Source organism: Pseudochaenichthys georgianus, chromosome 17, assembly GCF_902827115.2.
Source record: "Pseudochaenichthys georgianus chromosome 17, fPseGeo1.2, whole genome shotgun sequence".
Lineage (NCBI taxonomy): Eukaryota > Metazoa > Chordata > Actinopteri > Perciformes > Channichthyidae > Pseudochaenichthys > Pseudochaenichthys georgianus.
The window spans coordinates 23,320,039-23,339,490 of NC_047519.1; the positions used below are offsets into that span (position 1 = coordinate 23,320,039).

At 41.9% G+C, this 19,452-nt stretch overlaps 1 protein-coding gene across 2 annotated transcripts in view; it reads right to left on the reverse strand.

The window, feature by feature from the left end:
• Positions 1–19,452, reverse strand: part of LOC117461979 (ephrin type-B receptor 1-B) — a 179,212-nt gene that overhangs the window by 102,831 nt on the left and 56,929 nt on the right. For both annotated transcript variants that reach the window (XM_034103977.2, XM_034103976.2), the window contains exon 3: positions 8,577–9,258. In XM_034103977.2, coding sequence (XP_033959868.1) covers positions 8,577–9,258 — 682 coding nt within the window. The remainder of the gene's footprint in view (positions 1–8,576; positions 9,259–19,452) is intronic.

Here is a 19,452-nt window from a genome sequence, read left to right on the forward strand (position 1 = left end):
CAAATATCTTACAAGCTTTGACCCAAAGTCCAGAGATTTTGAGCTTTGAATTGATTTCGAGCACCCATGCGGATTGACAGAATCAACAGAAAGCATGGAAGAAATGCACTTTTGGCTTGCAGGATTGGCTTATTGGAAAAACCCAATGACACCATGCTGACTGCACGCTGAGCAGGTTCGATCAGTCCATCTGCAATAACTTTACAACCTCACAGACCATTGAAAGCAGATGCTAGCAACTTTCCAAACTCAAGAAAAATGTCTGTAATAAAACAAATTCAGACTCTTTGTCAATTTTGAACAAAACATATTTGACAGATAGTCTTGGCTTTATTGGCCAAGAGTCTTAAATACTGTATCCGTTTGAAATGTCTGCTTTAACCCCAATAGTATAGCGCTTACATCATTAAACATGTAAAAACCCAACAGCAACATTTATTATCAAGTTTTTCCAATAGTCTTAACCAGTGTTTCCGCCAGACCAGGGTGTGATGTCACGTTGTGTCATGTGACTTGAATTTTGAATTGAGCTGTCCCTTAAGTTATAGATAACTGGGCTGAATTCACCATATTATACATTGGGGGGGGACACCCCCCATGTTGACTCCATGGTTACGGCCCTGATACTATCTCTTTACGTATTAGTGATGGGAATTCCGGCTCTTTTTAGTGAGCCGGATCATTTGGCTCGGCTCACTAAGAAGAGCCGGCTCTTTCGGCTCCTAAGCGGCTCTTCATTTTACCACAGTTTACCACGGAGCCTCAGTTTCGCCGCTGCGAGGCTCCAGTGCTCGCAGTTCACCCGCGTGCTCCACTAGCACCCCCAGTCAAGGCTCGCCGGCAGTACACTATCCGTCACAGGAACACACTTTGCTGGCGGCAAAAATAATCCCACCAGACTCCTTTGCCCCTCCAACAGAGGGACGTCCTTGTCCTTTTTCATTTTCGTCATTCCAAGCGATAACAACTCGATCTCCTCTCGAATTTTTTTTTTTGTTGTCAAATAACCGCAAGACGCCGCCCTGGCGGAAACGCTGGTCTTAACTTTGACGTTTCTATGGACAGTTTTTCATTTGAAGACATTACAAGGATTGATACTGTATGTTAAAATCATGCATTTCTGCATAACTAGAAATGACAAATATGTATATTCTTTGTACATTTGGGTAACTGACCTTTCATCTACTCCTGTAATAGAAAACCACCACCTTTTTCTTGGTTGCTTTGTCGACTTTAGTCGTCCTTACATATTGAATGAACAAAGGTATATTGGCCCTACTTTAATTGCCATTCAATTCCAATAAGATCGTCAGTCCACGAGTTCCCCAACATAACTTTTACTAATCCACATCCATCACTCTGCTGCTGATAACCTCCAGGAAGGGATGAGACATTTTCTAGAAGTGAAATGTGTCCCTCTGCTGTCAAACCAAACAGGCCAGGCTGTGTTATTAGCCGAACAGTGAATATTGATGGACAGTGATGAGGCAGAGAGGAAATCAACAAATTAGGAAGAGACGAGAGGGGGGGTGTTAGTACTTTCTAAACCAAGGGGGGCTCTGTGGAGAGGCACACCAGGTCTCCTCATTACTGCTTGCCAGAGCACACTCCAGAGAGGGAAGAGGAGAGAAAAAAAGAGGCTGGTTCAGGAGGCAAAAAAGTTCTAAAGTGACGACAGTCGTATTGCTTTTTTTGCTCTTAGCTTGACGTTTCTCTTGATGTTTCTCTTGACATTTAACTTTTGCAGCAACACAGAGATAGAAATGTACACTTTTCCACATCATTATTGATGATTCTTAAACTTGCAATCGTTACTTAAAAGCATATGCTGACGGATTTGATTGATTGGGGTCACGGTTGGGATGAGGGGGTGAAGTGGAGCCCCTTGTAGTACTGGCCTTTTGTGTTTGGCCAGTGAGGGTGACATGGGCAAATTAAGCAGAGCACCAGCCATCTGCTGAATGTTAAGGGTCCTTTGTCTCCCTCTGTCCCTGTGTCCCTCACTGGCCTCAGCACCTTGTGTCCATCACCGATAGAGGAGAGGCATAGACATGTGCAGACTGAAAACAGGGCTAAGACTGAGAGGTAGAAAAAGACCAACTGAAGAGGATTTGGCAAAGCAGATTGTAAAAGATGTTGGGTTGAATTGGAGCTTCTTGAAAACCTTCCTGTGTAGCAGCTATGGGAAAGATCAAGTGAAAGATGACAATAAAATGCTTAGAAAAAAAGGCCAGCGCCCAAATAACCTGGCCTGTGAGGGACTGGAAGTTAGAGAAAAAAGCAGTGGCTAATAGAAAAGACAGAGATACTGAAAAAGAATAGGACTCAAAGTATGTGTCCCTCTATAGGGGATAAGAACAGCTCTGTGTGTGGTGGGTATTTCCATTATGTGTGAACACAATCTCTGGATTCCCCTTGCGTTATTAGGGACTGACTCAGTCTGCAGTGAGAGCAGCGCATCTGTGTTTGGGGTCATAACAAACATTCTATTTGGGCCTTAGATTCAAAGAGTCTTTGTTTGGGTCACACTCTTTCACCACTGCGCTCTGCCATTCCCCCATTCAGCCCATTGAGAGCTATGGAAACAAGAAGTATTTCACTCTCTGCCCTTTCTTACAGCTTTTCTTCTGCTATTCCGCCCCACTACTTTTTTTCCCCCGTCTTCATCACAGTGATCCTCACTGCCATACGACTAATAGGCACAGGAAGAGTCGGACACTTACTTAATTGTGCTTCAAGGTGACTCAGTGTGTGCACATGGATGCTTCTCTGCAAATAAAGTAAACCCTGTGGAACGGAAGTAGACAAGGCCAAATGGGCTGGAATTGGCTCTAATAGCTTACCGGACCTGTGTGGGTACTATCTGCCAGATCTTTTACACTCAGATGAGACAAGGAGTAATGAAATCCTCTGTGGAACCAAAGATTCTAAAGCTTAATTTTAAATAAATTCACCATGGGTTTTGGATAACATTTTAAAACAGTGAAATAAGGCAGCAGGTATCCATGACTATATAGTGGTATATTCACTATTCAGGCTAGGGTTGATCATATATTAATGTGACTCAATACATTTTACAATTTGTAAATGGACAGGCGAAATAACTAACACTTATTCTGAGCCAGATATGTGTGTTTATGTGCGTGTGTGTGCTCCCGCCCCATGATGGCAGCCATTAGACAGGAGTAAGGCAGCCATGATGAATCGGCACTTAGCCCAGGGAAGCGCACTTGCTCAATGGGCTGTGAATCTCCTGCTGCCACTGTCAGCCTGCTGAATGTTAAATAAAGTTATTTGAATATTTGTAATATTAATGTGCCAGTGTCAAAAGCCCGCCGAAGCCTAACGGTGAGAGAAAATATGAGAAGATTCATACTAGGAATATGGGACTGCTCTGGTGAGAAATAAATACATCATCATTGATAGTGCATTAGATTCCATGAGTTTCATGGTTAAGTAAACAGAAAGTATTTTGGATTATAATATTTGTCATTAAGTTTCTTATTATCGTATTTCACTTCAATCAAATATTTGCAAAAAATCAATAACTAAAACAATGCTCCCTCAATGTTAAAGCTTTTACTCCTCTGCCCTTATCACAGTTTCCAGTTCCAGCATAGCATAAGACTGCCAGCTTTATGGACTACAGGCAGGCATTCATCAGCGAAGAAAAACAGCAAAATTATGAACAGGCAGACCAAAGTCAGAATAATTAGTTTACATGGGAGTTTTAATCACTTCATATTTGATAATAGGAGGAACATTAAAATGATCAATGATGATATTGTGAAAAAACACATGCAAAGATGGATATGAAGCAAAGCTAATAAAAGTGATTATATAAATCACTCTGCTTGATACTGCAAAAACGGTCATGAGAGGGTTCAGTAAATCTACCAAATTAGTCTTTCTTAGACACTTAAGTTGAGCAGAACACACCCAGGAAAAGCTTTGCGTTGGTCGAGGTAGTGGGGTGCTATTTGTATTGCCTCTGCTCAATTTAACAGGGAGGTAATAAAATATTTAGCAGATTGCTTACATAGCCAAGGGGGAAGAGAGGGAGAAAAAAAGAGAGAGAGAGAGAGAGAGAGAGAGAGAGAGAGAGAGAGAGAGAGAGAGAGAGAGAGAGAGAGAGACTCAAATGGCTTGTGGGAGCTGGGGAGCAGGTAATGAGGATGGCATGCTGGCATCATCGTTACAGAGCACAACAACTCGACATGGTCTCTCTGCCCAGCTGACAGGAGGCCGCACACACACGCCACACTACCTGTCACTAATTAAAACATATAGATTAGAGAAAGCGCAATCAGGTACTGGGAGTCTTACACACACACTGACACAGTGCAAACAAACACACACAAGCACACACAACTGCAATTAGGTTACATTTCTCTGTCGTAACAAATGACTTACTTTTGTGTATTTGTCATCTAAAAAGTGACTGACCAGTGGCGAGCCGTCAGGGCCCTCTAGGCCCTCTGTGAGGGCCTAAGATATTCTAAGAAATAATATTTGAAAACATTACAAAATAAAACATTTTTTTTTAAATATTTTTTTTATATATGTTTTTGTAGTTATATTTTTCATTAGTTTTACCAAAATAACTTGATTTAATTGTGGGTAAAATAATATTTCCAAAGAAATAAATCCTTCGAATCTGCCTGTTCAGTTTCTGTTGGAATGTGAAGGGTTAAATGCCGTCTCTGCGAGTTCTGTGAAGACGGGAGAGCTTGTTGGTCCCTCTCTACATTCACAGAGGGCCCGCTATAGTAACTCAACGAGAGAGTAATGTCAAATGACAGTACAATTGACCAATCACATCTTCCCTCTAAATGGGCGGGCTTTCTTTTCGCGGACTTTATGACAAGTTCCGCCCGCTGTGAGGTCTATGCATGGGTCTATGCAGAGCCATATAATAATAATTATAATTATAATAATTATATGGCTCTGGGTCTATGCAAGTGGTGCAGTGACGCGTCCTAAAACCCGGAAGTAAGCTTCGCTCGGATTCCCTCGACAGAAAGCATTGGAATTTCTCCATAGGATTTTGGAAAATAGCTGGAAATAAGGTCTGTGGAAAACGAACCTGTTCGATAAATGCACGTTTTGTTCAGACGGATAATATCCACTTTTATTATTATTATTATTATTTTCGAATCATAATCTCTAAACGATAGATTTATGATCGATATATTTATAATTAGCATAAATTCGTTCATGATGGCTCACTTCAGTGATAGTGATGACATCGTTGCGAAATTATTAACCGAGTCATTTTCAAGATTGAGTTACAATGATAAACTGGAGTGGCAAAGGATCAGCTGAATGACCCGCAAGTGCTTCATCCAAAAGGACAGGAGGATGGACTTTGTGTTTCAGTGATTTATCATCAAAGGTAGGCCTAAGTCATTTTCAATGTGGGCCGCCGTGCCGACTTAATTCATTTGTAATTGTTACTTGCCTGTGGGTGCCCTGTCATGATAGGTAGTTATATAAATGGTGTTGTTCTGTGTGGTAGAGGGTCGCTGTCATTGATGCGTTTTGCACCCCGAACCTCTGTTTTGATATTCCGCTGTGACGTAATATCTCTTCTTTTTTTCGAGGGAAGGGGGGTCAGAGGGCCTAGGTATAAAAGTCACGGCTCGCCACTGTGACTGACTGACACAGCAGCTGCATCAGCTCTCACCCAGCATAAAGAAAATACATCAAACGGAAAATGTTCACATATCCAACAAAAGAGGTGTTGAGAGGGAAAACATTTATGCACACTTTTACCTATAATATATTCCAACAATATTGTAAAACAGTACCAGCTTATTGCATTTGTCAAAACAAACCATTAGTTTTCACGTTTTGATTTCCCGATGTGCTTCACGATGCCTTTCCTTTCCCTGTAATAACCTTCCTTCTCATGTTGCTCTCAATGAGTGAAATGATGTCAGTGTGCTCTCATTCTATTTGTTCTTGTACTGTTACTTCATCTATAATGGGCAATTACTTCAGACCCAATGCTGAGGCTATGTTATTGCACCAACCTCCAATTTATTGGTTGCCCATCGTACTCAGCTTCCACAAGCACTTTAAGGTTAGATTTCCCTGTTTAAATAATGGATTACAAACCCATGAAAAGAGTCTTTGTGGAAAATAAAAGGTTTGGATTGCTTTTATTGGAGGGACCTCTCTGTGGCGATGAGAGGAGAACAGATTCCATATGAGTCTCCAGAGAGTAAGCTGGTTATGAGAGATACAGCAACATCATCTGTTTCTGTTATTCTGTCTAACTCTTTTTCTATATTGTGTATGTCCTGATGCTTAAATAAATGGTTTGTGGTTTCTTGATGTAGCTTGAACTCAACTCTAAATTAATTCATTTAAAAACAAATAAATAAATCCAAATAAAATGTTCCCTCCAGATTTCCTTACCCTATTGCTCTCATTGCGTTCCTTTTTTGCACCTCCCACAATGCTACTTTTCTGTCTGAGAGAGACATGTCAAACTTAGCACAGCAGGAAGTGTACTTACTGTGGGAACTCAGAGAAGGAAATCAGGGGGATTGTGGGTATTAGTGGATATATACATGCTTTCATCTGTTCAAAGAGTTTATGTAGTGCAGTTTGCAAACTGTGTATGTGTACTTGCCAATGTGTGTTTGTGTTGTTTACAGTGCCAATGCCCCCCACTAACACAAGCCACAACAAGCCTTCTAGCAACACTCAGGGATTTCGTTAGGCTCTAATTACTGTGCTGTAAGAAGGTTGAGGGAAATAATGGTGAAAGGAAATTCTATGGAAAACGAGTAGACACAGAAGAGACCTGGATGAGCATCAAATAAGCTTGAAGGGACACATATTCATTCATTTTAGCCTCAAGGTGTGTTTGCTTGAGGACAGGCAAGGTTATTTTGCTCATTTGATATATAATATTCCTGTTTCTACATTTGCCTCACATGTTCAACCAACATACAATATATTGGTATGATATATGATATAGCCATAAAGTAAAAACTGGTCTAAATGGAGCTAGTCAATCCTACGTTTATGTAATTGCGTAATTTTTCATCATGTTGGTATTATTAGATAAAAGTACACTTAATAAGAATACATATAAAATTACCCAATGCAGTTATATGTTATAGTGGAACATATATTACTTCAGATAACACACTGCTTCTTTAAGTTCAGTGCTCATACTCAGCTGAATTTGTGTTCATCAGTTTAAAACTTCAGCTTGAAAATGTCTCTAAAACACTGAAATGATTTAGAATACCTAACCGTTGGAAAAAATGATTCACAGCAGGTTAAAAAAAGTCTGCTATTGGTAAAAGATTTGAGTGCACATAATGAACCAACATACTTTTTTCCTAAGGTGGGGGCTAGACTACACGTTTGCTATTCAAATATGTAAATTAAATGTACCTTGCACTGCGGCAAAATATACACATTGTAGGAGAAACAAAGTAATGTAAAATGAAATGACCTAACAAAGTAAAGCACAGTTGTATTGAGATGAGATGGCAAAGTTAGATGTGAAATGATGACTGCCAGTAATGAGCTAACTAAAGGCAACTGAATTGTATCCATCATTTTCACTTGAATGTCCTTCTATCTTAGTCAAGGTGTGTGTGTGTGTGTGTGTGTGTGTGTGTGTGTGTGTGTGTGTGTGTGTGTGTGTGTGTGTGTGTGTGTGTGTGTGTGTGTGTGTGTGTGTGTGTGTGTGTGTGTGTGTGTGTGTGTGTGTGGGAGTGTTTTGCACAGGACATAGAGCAATGCGAGAAGGATACAGTTAACACAGTCACACACAGTGTGCTTTGTAGATATGTGTCACTCTCATATCTGTTTTATTGATCAGAGCAGATGTGCGTCAATCAATCTTATCTGGGCTCCACACACTCTCCAGCTAACCTCCAGAGGCGGGCCGACCAATACTGCGTCACACTGAGAGCCCCAAGCCACTCATATTATCATCAGACACCTTGAGCAAATTTTCTCTTTGTATTTGTGTGTGTGAGTGTGCGAGAATAACAGGTTGCAGAGAGTAAAGGTGCATTAGAGGACAGACAGAAAGAGAGAGCAAGTGGCGGCTTTAAGCGAAAACCCAGATGAAATTCCTCTTTATGTGTGTGCCATTTTCTATTCCTCAGAACTCAGTCTTCGGCATATCCTACTGAGGCAAAACCAAACCTCCTGCCATCTGTAAAGTAGGCTGCACAGAAGGCTGGCATTTGCTACAGATTAAAAATCAATGCTAATGTGCCTTTCTGCCAGAGGTGGATGTGATCAAAGAAGAAGCGCGGCACAACATGCTCAGCAAAACACATAAAACACAATCAATTCAGCTTTTCCAATAATGCAAAAAGCTGTGATGCAAGGTATGCTAAAGCCGTGTGATATGAAAGCCTAAAATAGCTCAAATTCCTGTCACCTGTCTTATTTGTCGTTTTTATGAGTAGTCGATCATTTTAAGAGAGAGTGAATGATGAAAAGCAAATCATTTATGAGTAGGGGGCATGCAGCTATCAAAGTCATTTTGAAAAGCAACTATAGGATGTAAATGACAAATGTATCTCGAGACTTACCTCGACAGACGTTGCCGTTGTCAGGTTCAAACCCTGCCTTGCATGTGCAGCTACCGATAGGAACCATCCACTCGCCGTCTCCATTGCAGTACAGCTTTATCGGGACATCTACTTCCTCTGAGTTGGGAATGCAGATTCCTCTTGCAATTACCAGAGAGGTGCTCTCAGCCCCTGTCATGGTCTCTGGAAAGATTGCAAAGTTCTGGACCACACTTGGGCACTTCTTATAAAACACTCTGACTGACAGCAGAGACATGCAAGCGCCATAGTCCTGAAACGCCAGGTAGAAGCCATTTTTAGACAATGGGCCAAAGCTCCGCACTTCTGTGTTGACCTTCATCAGGCGTCCGCCAAAGTCCACCTGCGAGAAGCTTTCATCTGCAGCAATGGTGTCTACCTTGAGGTAAGGGGCCTCCATCCAGAAGGCGGTGCCTTTTGTGGCAATGACAGCATCAGATTCATAGTAATAGAGATTAAAAGTCTCCTTGCATGAGCCAGGGACGTTTGGGATGGAGCTGCAGTCACGCACGGTGAATCGAATCTCCACATAGATGCGTTGTGCTCCACGACGATCAATAAAGGTGGTGAGGAGCCAGTTATTTTGACTAGGCTCGAAGACATTACACACCTGGTAGGTCCTGATTGTGTTGAGGTTTTCATCGTAGCCACTCACTTCCTCCCACTACAGAGAGAGAAGGAAAGAGAAGAGTACAAATGGTTGATTAGTAATCATCGGTGACAAGAATGGGTTGCAAATGTTTTAATCGAGTGAGCTCATGATGACTGAGCTACAGAGCATTGGTACACACATCAGTGATCTTCCTAAGGCAACACATTTGAGTCTATACTTCCTGGATTAACAGTAAGGACTCAGCCTGTTGTGCTCTGGGGCTTATTCAACCATTGAGAATACACACATATCCTTCTTTCCTGAATTATAAACAATTATTTAGGAGCAGCCACAGCAAAACATACCACTTTGCCGACTTGTTCTCCAAATACGCGCAACTGCCTTACTATTTGTACTGCCCCTATAAGCATAAACCTCATAATTACTTTGGATGTACTGCTATTTGCCATCTATGCTGTGCGTGGCTAGGCACAGAGCTGATGAATTATAAACCATGGTGTGTAACAAATTCAAGATTATGCACTATTGAATTATAATTAGACAGACGGGGGCTGGTACATGGCAGCCAAGAGCCGGTATGATGGAAAGGCATTTGCCTGCGGACGGAACTGAAATACACTGCGGGCCATTTCTTGCAGGTGTGACCCAGAAAGTATGTTGGATGAGCAGCAGAAGCCCCTTGGGGTATACACTCAGTGCACAAAAGTATGATGAAAATGTGCCATTACCATTTGGCTGGTATCACTAAGAATTTGGAAGAGAAATGACTGAAATCAAAAGATGCTTGTCTCGAAGCTCACTTTCAGATGACAATGTCTGTTATACTTTGGCATACAAATTTAGAGCAGACTGAAAAAACAGACATGAGCCATATGCATTACGACAGTCACTTAAAAGCCACATTGACTTTAAAGAGTATTTGTTGAGGTAGAGGGAAGAATTTATTCTCATGTCACTTTCACTCTTTGTAATATGAGGCTATTCTTTTTACTACTATTTTAAGCAAAAGCTCAGCTGACGGACTCATTTCCCCAAATACGCCCCCTCCCAATGATCCAAACAGCTGTAGGCTAGAAGAAGGTAATGAGGTCTATGTGAAGTAAGTAGGCCTCCAGTCAGTTCATGTGTATGAAGCATATATCTCCTGATCTTTCCTCCTTCTTCTGACCTTTAAAGTCCCAGCTGCTCAATCAGGCCTAATGGAGAGGTGAACTCTCCACATACAGCCTGAACAACCAGCCACATGATGGAAAAGATTCAGAAATCTTGGATCAGTCCATAACAATTATGTGACACTTCATATATGTAGGTGTTCTGGGGTTTGAAGATACACTGTACACAAACAAGGATGATAAATACAATTTGGAGGAAGGATATGTGGAGACAAACAAGCATGTTTTCATCCAGGCAAAAAGAGGGAGGGGGAGAAGACACCTGGAGAACAGTGACACCGCTGACATGATAAACGAGTTTACAGAAATCTGAGGTGCAAATTAAAGCCTTTTCTCACCGCTGCTCCCTCAGTGCCCACTTCGCTGCACTCTTCTCCCCCCTACTCTCTTCGCCTTCTGCTCTCTTCTCTCGTCTCTGCTCTGTAATGAACATTCATCAGCATTACAGGAACCTGTCCCTTTCAGCACTGCCTGTTCATTAATACAGCCAGCCCTAGGCTCCTCTGCACCCGTGTGCTCCAGTCTAGGAGGGGGTCCTCACCGCTCCTCGTCTAGCCAAATGACCACCATATTTCACGCCAGAGAGATGCCCAGGGCGTCTGCGATAATGCCCGTCTGAAATCTGTCCAGAAATGTATTGGCTCGTAAAATAATAAACTGCATTTTTTTCTTATTTCCTCATCAGTAGATATTCAGAGTCATCATTGTGTCAAAGGAAACGAAAACTATTACAGGTGCACAAATTCAACTTTGCATTTGAGTTTCCTTATATGCTTAAAGTGATTTGTCCTGATCTAATGCCTCCTGTTTATAATGTGATGGTTTACCACATATTGATTTGCTGGCTGTTCTTTTACTGCTGATGGGCTTGAGGCTGCACATTACATTTCTGCTTCCGTAGGTTTCTAAACATTTGATTACTCTGATATTTAGAGTTGTAATGCATGTGACGCATGCATTTAAGAAGCAAAAACACTATCTACATACGCAGCACATGCCCTGCAGTCACATCAATACTCTCTGCCTAGGTTTTCTATTTCTGTTTCTATGCCTTTCCCGCAAACCGTTTACATCATTTAAATCTAATCTATCTCATGCACTACTCCATGACATCTCTCTGACCTTGCCAGAGTAGGGAAGGCATCATCACCTGTCACCTTGCTGATAATGGAATTCCCTGGTCTTTGCATTCATTTCCTCTTCAAGGATTTGTGTATTTAAAAAAACACTGTTAGTCGTGCACTTTGTATATAAAGTCGATGAATTATGGACTCAAGCGCAGTTGTATGTTCAAGGCATGTATCATTCATATCGGCTCAAGGTGAACAAGATGTGGGAGAGAAACTGAGGTGTGATTATCTTTTTGTTCCCAAGTCCTCTTTAGTGCTACCACATCACATTATATTTGCTGTAGATCTCCCTTAAGTTTAAGTGATAAGAAATAATACTCTCTTTGTGGCAGTCAGAAAACATAAAGCAGTAGAGGCTGAGGATTTATAATTGCAGTATGGCAAACCCAAAAGAATACAGCAGGTAGAGAGTGACAAACATCACTGTTATGTGCTTCTATAAAGTCCGCTTTCTCTCAATTAGTTTTACGCTACACATTCCTGCATCGCTGTTTCTATATTTTATCATCACAAATCTCACTGTACGCAAACTTTTTGCTGAGAAAACACTCAACAAATATTGAGAGCCTTTTGACACTAATTGATATGCCAACATAATGTACCCATTGACTCTTCTCTAATAGCTTCGCTTTTGCCAGGTACAGTATATAGGAGGCACTTTTTCCCCAACCCTGAGTGTGTGGCCATTGTGTGGGTCATTATGGCTGCAGTGCTCGGTTTTATGGGCAATAGTAAAGAGATGGAGGAGCTATGGATTCACAGAGTGTTTAATGTGTGTGTTAATGACCAGTCACAGACAGCAGAGCTGGAGAAGTGAGGGCAGAGGAAAGAAAGAGACAGAGTGATGGATAAAAGAAAAATACAAGAGTGGAAAGGAGAAGGGGACGGTAATATATTCAGGCTGATGTTCCACTTCCCACAGCCTCAGCTTGCTGCCATCAATCCATCGATACTCTGCCCTCATAAAGGCCATTCATCACATAGATCTCCTGCCATTACCTTCAAAGGCTAAAATAACACAGAGCAGCTTACATGGCCACAGTTTTGCTCCAGAGAACCGCAGCATCTAACAGTGAGTTGGGGACAAGTAGAACCCCAATCACAGAACCGAGAATAACCTTTCGGCGCATTGATGTCACACCTGTGGACTATTGAGAAATGGACTGGACGAATGAGTCATTTACAGCAGGCTTGTTTGGAACAGGACAGGAGTACCACACATGCTGCAAGATGTCAGTCATGGTTGACATGACATAACAAAAGCTATGGAGAAGAGGTATGTCCTGACAGAAGGTCATGTAACTAATTTCATTTAGAAAACCTTCTTAGTAGCACAGGTGTTGCAGTTTTAACTAAAGCAACCTGATCTTAATGTAGTTCCTGTGCCACACTTCCTGAGCCCCAAATGTCCCTGACCTTGGAGTTGTACTTTATAATGGGAAATGTCCTATTGTGGCGTATTTTGCACAGCTGATCATTGCGGATTAGTCAAATGAAAGCCTGAACGCTGATACAACTTGTTTACTAAGACACCTTTTCATTCAGCAGATCATCATTATTTGTTTTTTTCCCAGTCTTTTAAAGAGATGCACATTTCACGTTTCCTTTTCAAGGTTTAGTTCCTGGAATGTCCTGTTGCTCCAGATTTTCCAGTCACTATTTGGTGGAAATAGGCCAATTGTTGGCACAGAATGAAATTCAGGAATAAAGTAAGAACATAACAACCTCTGGCCTGATGTGCTGTAACTTTAGCCTCAATCATACAAACCAGTCAAAACATGTGGCAGCAATAGGTATGGTTGTGGCTCAGGCTTCACTCCATAGAGACATGTCTTGGTTACTTTAAGCTCATAAGTCAACGGCAGACAATTTAAGCGAGACAGAGGCTTGAACATAGAAGCATCTATTGGGCTGCTCTTTAACCTTAAGTCCGCTCTCTGATTCTCAGTGGATTTCCATTCACTTAATGCTTTTTAAATCCATCAGCCTATTTAATATAGCTACATGCTCAGACATACTGAACACAGATGGATGAGGAGCAGCTCAGAGCATTTCCACATTCAAAGCTCCTGAGCCCAGAAAGGTCTACAAAATGGCATCGCAAATAGCAGATGAGCGCCTGGAAACTGTCTCTTGAGCGACCATCAAAACTCCCATTACTCAGTCCGAGAATAGGTTTTACAGCAGGATCCAAAGCCAGGTGTATTAAATAGTACACAGCAATGGCCAAACACTCTACTATTAAGGTTTACAACTGACTGTGAGCCCTTTTCGGTTGAAGCAGTCAACTTTGAGCTTTCCCTTCAAATAGACAGTCTGTAGGATAGTCCCCATGGATTGTTTATATAGTGTTCCCTCCAACATTATGGCTAGGGTTTTGGGTTTACATATGTAACCCCAAGAGAAAGGGCTGGAATATTTGTGAGCACTTTCTACCAAACAGAGGTCTGTTCATCAATCTGCGCAGGAGTAAAACCTGGGTGGACAAAACCAGGAGATTGCTTTTCTTACAGGTTTAGGATGGACATTTCAATAATGAAACTATTTGTTATTCATAGAAAGTATACTTTCATAGAATCAATTTTTGTATAATTAGGCTTGAATAAATCAGCATTTAAAGAGCTTGCTTTTGATAAAATAGGAGAAGAATAGAAAAAGCAGGGGCACACATGTGGGTGAAATTCACATTGACATATTTCTAAAGGCCAAGGTCTCCGAAGGACAGTGGATTATAGCTGGACATGAACAACTGAGATGAGGATTGAACTCTTTATACATCTGCTGAAAGACGCTTTTCTCCTTTTGCAAAGCTCACCACTGTCGGTAATCACAAGCCAGATAGATTTTCTTTGCGAGACTGTTTTGAATCCCAAATGGGCATATTTGCATATCCACCTTTTGGGTCAGTTTCTTGAAGTAAGAAAAAATGGACAAGTCATATAAAGTTGATTTGGTAACAAAAACGGTATCTATTTTCTCACAAGCTTTGACACAAGACACATGCTCATAGTATTGTAACTTCAGCCGACCACAGCTCTAAAATATGCAGTGGCATTATTGCTATTATCATTTCTGATCAGCAGTGTTATTGAATAAGGGCCACTGTCAGTTCAGTTGCATGGGAATGATTATTTTGCGGGGCATCTGTGGCCTAGTTCAGCCTGGCTGAATGGGATGGATGGGGAGGAAATGGTGATGTCTGAAACACTCCCAGTCCTGCCAGATCCCAGCCAATCTATAATTACAGACACACCGTTTGACTGAGCCCAAATAGAACTCTGTCCGTCTGCATCAGAATGAGAAACAATGAAGATGTAGTCCCTAACCCAGCCCAGGCCCGCGATCAATACATTTATTGAACTGAAGTTCTGGGCAAGTTTGTGTTGTTGTGGATGAGCATGAATGAAAACTTTCCAAGTTTGTTTATTTGGTACACTTGGCTTTCATAGCAAACTTGATCAAAATGCGTGTGTGTAGCGTGTGAAATGTTGCTGTGTTGACACATTATTTGCTATTTAGTCTTTGATGCCTTTTCTCTAAGAGATGAACATAATGTGGCATCACGCTGAGCCTTTCAAGTGAACAATCCACCCAGGAGCTTTATTTTTCCTCTCCTCCGTCCAACTTTTATAATGTCATTATTAATACTTGCATTTTCAATTACTGGCTGGTTGCTTTGGAGCAGCATATATTTTTGAAATGAGCTGCTTGTGAACACAGCCTTCATAGACATTGTCTTAGTAGATATAATTGCAGCTTCTACTATTTACATGGCAGGTTTGAAATTAACACAAATGCTCTTTTTTTTTTTCGCCTAAGAAGAATGACATTTAAATGTAACTGCAAGCACTTTAGCCTAATTATTTCTAAAGAAGGTTTAAAATACGAGCATCTGATTATTAACAAAAACATACATTAAAGAAATGTGTGGGCGGCAGAGCTTTTACAAGATGGCTTGACATAGTTTGTGGGAAAACTGAAAAAAAGCTGATAAAATAATAAGAATGTTGTACTGGAAGCTTTCTAATTAAAACATTTGAACAATATATTCCACTGCAACATTTGGCAAACAAAAAAAGGACAGCTTGAAATATGGCTATAAGAATCTGAGATAAAAATATCCTCTTTTTATTCTACTGCTCATTTCATGAATTGTGGAATCAATGTGATGTTCAACTATAATGAGTATTATAAATGTCAGCTTCCAATTATGGTAGGTTTGTGAAAATAAGTATACAAGGATTTAAAGAAACTCAGGTTCTTACACAATCATCTTAGTACTGAATAAGTCATCCGAGAAAGTAAATCAGTCGAAGTTGTGGAAAGCCTAATATACTAAACAAGGTTATTTAAATCCAAAAAGAAGGTTAATATTATAGTAACAGATAATAGATTCCATTTTTGTTTTACTATTATCTCACAATGCACCTGGAAACACCCACTCAGGTAGCTTCAGAGAAACAGTGCAGCTGCCAGTGCCTCAGCAGATCTTACCTTGAGTCACCCTGTGCAAAAGGCTAAAGCTGTGAGCATTCTATTAAAACCTTACAGCCTCTGCAACCATGCTGTGCTATTGTGTAGGATGATAAGGAGGACAACTAAATGATTCACCATGACCCTGTGTGTGTGTGTGTGTGTGTGTGTGTGTGTGTGTGTGTGTGTGTGTGTGTGTGTGTGTGTGTGTGTGTGTGTGTGTGTGTGTGTGTGTGTGTGTGTGTGTGTGTGTGTGTGTGTGTGTGTTGACATTGGAGATGTGCACTTAAGGCCCTGACACACCAAGCAGTCACCAGAGGACTAGCCGACGCTGAAGTCGGCTGTTGCCTGGCCGTGTTCTCCTGCGTTTTGGCCATGTGTCGCACGGGAACACACCGCACCGACTTCAGTGCGTGAGTGGCAATAACTCTCCTTACCAGCAGGCGGCGGTAGTGTGTATTCGTCATTCAAAAGAGGCAACAACCGGAAGACAGAGAAGAAGAAGAGTATCTTTTCTCCGTAATATCATACAGAGCTGGCCTCTCCTGGATCAAGGTGATGAGCAGGTCTTCGTTTGCATCATTCCAGATCGCCATGATGAGATGAAAATGAATAGCAGTCTGTGTGTGCCTTCTTAAATCGTTTGTTTACGTCCCTCACTTCCGCTTCGCTTCTCATGCACTGATTTGCTAGCTGAACAGCCAATCAGAGTGATTATTTGGTCCGACTGCCAGACCCGATGCATGGCCGATTCAACATGTTGAATCGGCCATGCATCGGGTCTGGCAGTCCAAATAAGGCGTGTCACGGTCGACGGTGCGGGACACACCAACCTGACTACGGCGCCGCGAATGCCCGACAGCCTCTGACGGCCTCTGACTCCCAAAATCGGGTTGGTGTGTCAGGGCCTTTACACACCAGTACGTAGGTATGAAAAGAAAAGGAAATTAACTTAATACAAGTGGAGAAAGACGGGCTAAAGAGAGATAAATCCAAAGATAAAGTAGCACAAATCTGAAGAGTAATGGTTTAATGATACACAGTGGACAAAAGCTATATGACTAAAATTGAATGATTTAACCATTTGGACAGGGAATGAAAGAAATACAGAGAAATAGTGAAGAAAGATTGAAAGCTGTCTCTCTGCAGGATACGTGGCCCCCTATGGCCCAAGGCGTTGCCATTTAGCAACCACAAAAGAACATGTCAGCAGGGGACAGGAGAATGGCAAGGTATCAAGGCTTTTAGGAGCAAAGGGGCCTTGCCTGTGTGTGTGTGTGTGTGTGTGTGTGTGTGTGTGTGTGTGTGTGTGTGTGTGTGTGTGTGTGTGTGTGTGTGTGTGTGTGTGTGTGTGTGTGTGTGTGTGTGTGTGTGTGTGTGTGTGTGTGTGTGTGTGTGTGTGTGTGTGTGTGTGTGTGTGTGTGTAAAAACCCTGCAAAGCATGACACATGACAGCCCTATCCTCCAGACACAAAGACACGGAGAGGGAGCGAGAGTGGGGGGGTTTGGTGGTCGGTTGGAGCAAAAAGAGTGCCTGAGCTTTGAGATAGACAAGCTAGAGTAAAGAAAAACAGGAAAAAAGTCACGGAAACAGTGAGAGTGGATATAAAGGTGGTGGAGAAGAATGAAAGGATTTACTGCTATATCTGCCAGCTCTGTATGACTGCTGAAATAGCAGGAACTGCAGGTTCCGGGGTAAAACACAATCACTCCCACACACATAAGTCAGCCAGCCTCCAGCCACTCCTTCGCACACCAAATTCATAGCAAATTAAGGATAGACTCATATACCCATCCTTTCTTCCATGGTTTCATCCCTTTCTTGTTTTATTTATTCCCTGACGATCAAAAAATGTCCTTGGCTCCTTATTCATCCAAGAGAATTGTTACATGTGAAATATGGAGAGGAAATCCACAGGAAGGAAATCCATAGTTGAAGAGAGTGGAAAAGGTTGGAGGAAGAACATGTAAAACAACTACTGCAATCCTCTAAATATGTAGATGCTGCTGTCTTGTTCATGTTTTCCTTTCAAATGATTTGGAATGTAAATTCAATCGTACCTAGAAAACAAATGTTCAGGACTAAAATGTGACATGGGGGGGCTAACAAAATCACATACACACGAACGCCCACAGACGGAAAGCGATGGATGCAATTTGATCTGGGCGGTTCATTGCCTTACTATTCTGTCTTCAAGCTGAGTAGAGATGCCTGTGCCTAAGCTGAGGAAAATCAGTTGTTTTGCTACACACCCAAATCACACACAAATAACTGAGGAAGCAAAATGATACATAATGTGACAAACATTTCTCCTTTATGTGTGCATGTACATTAAATGTATTTTTAACCGTTTCTGTAGCATTTTAAAGGGTAATATGTTTAGATAAATGCTTAACCATGTGTGCTGTTTCTATCAGTTTGTATGTGTGTGTGTGTGTGTGTGTGTGTGTGTGTGTGTGTGTGTGTGTGTGTGTGTGTGTGTGTGTGTGTGTGTGTGTGTGTGTGTGTGTGTGCGTGTGTGTGTGCGTGTAATGAAGGCACTCTTCTCACCTGGCTGCTGAAGCGCAGCCAGCATGAGTCACTGTCGTTTTTCTCTTCTCATTCCATTTCAGCTCGAGCTTCGCAGGTTCAAAGTTCACCTCCATCCCTCACTCTCTTTCCCACTCGTGTTTTTTCCTCTCCATCTCCCTCCCTCTGACTCTTATTATCTACATTCAATCAGCCTCTTTCTTTCTTCTTCACTTTCCTCCCTTTACTTTTCCCTCCTGTGTTCCCTTATGCCGGCTGAGCTGCTGCCTGTCTGTCTGTCAGGATATGAATAATTGAGGTGTATTGAGTCTGGTCAGCAGATGGTGAGATGCCTGTTATGGATCTATCGGTGCTCTTTAGGAATCGCTGAGTGTGTGCTGCACCTGTCCAGTTAACGCTCACAGGAGCTTTGCTTAAGCCCAGGCTGGGCACCGTCAAAAATGTGTCACCACCAGAAAGAGCACTTGCGCCCGCTCAAATGTGCAGACGCAGATTTGCAACACAGAACTCAGGCTCTTGAACATTAACCTGAGCACACACAAGTCCACATGTGGAATTACAAGAAAGTGAGAAACACAAGCAGGGCAGGGTTAGATCCATTCTGTTCTTAATCCCTTCTTATGCACCTGTTCCAACCAAAGGGATTTCTCTCAAATCTCTTCATCTTTCAGCTTCTGTCTTTTTACCTCGTCGTGTCTGTTGTGTCCCCCGGTGTTTGTCCTCCTCTCCCCCTGTCTGCTCACTTGGCAAATTCTTTATCCCTCTCTTTCCCAAGCCCCTCACCAACCTGCCCTGTTTCTTCACGCTTGACGACACCCACACAGCCACCGCCGCCCTTAATACCCCTTAACCCCCCAACACCCCTCCCCTCAAGGCTCTCACCTTAAAGCCTGAACTCTGTCTGTGACCTCCCAGAGTCACAAGTTAACCCAAGCTCTCT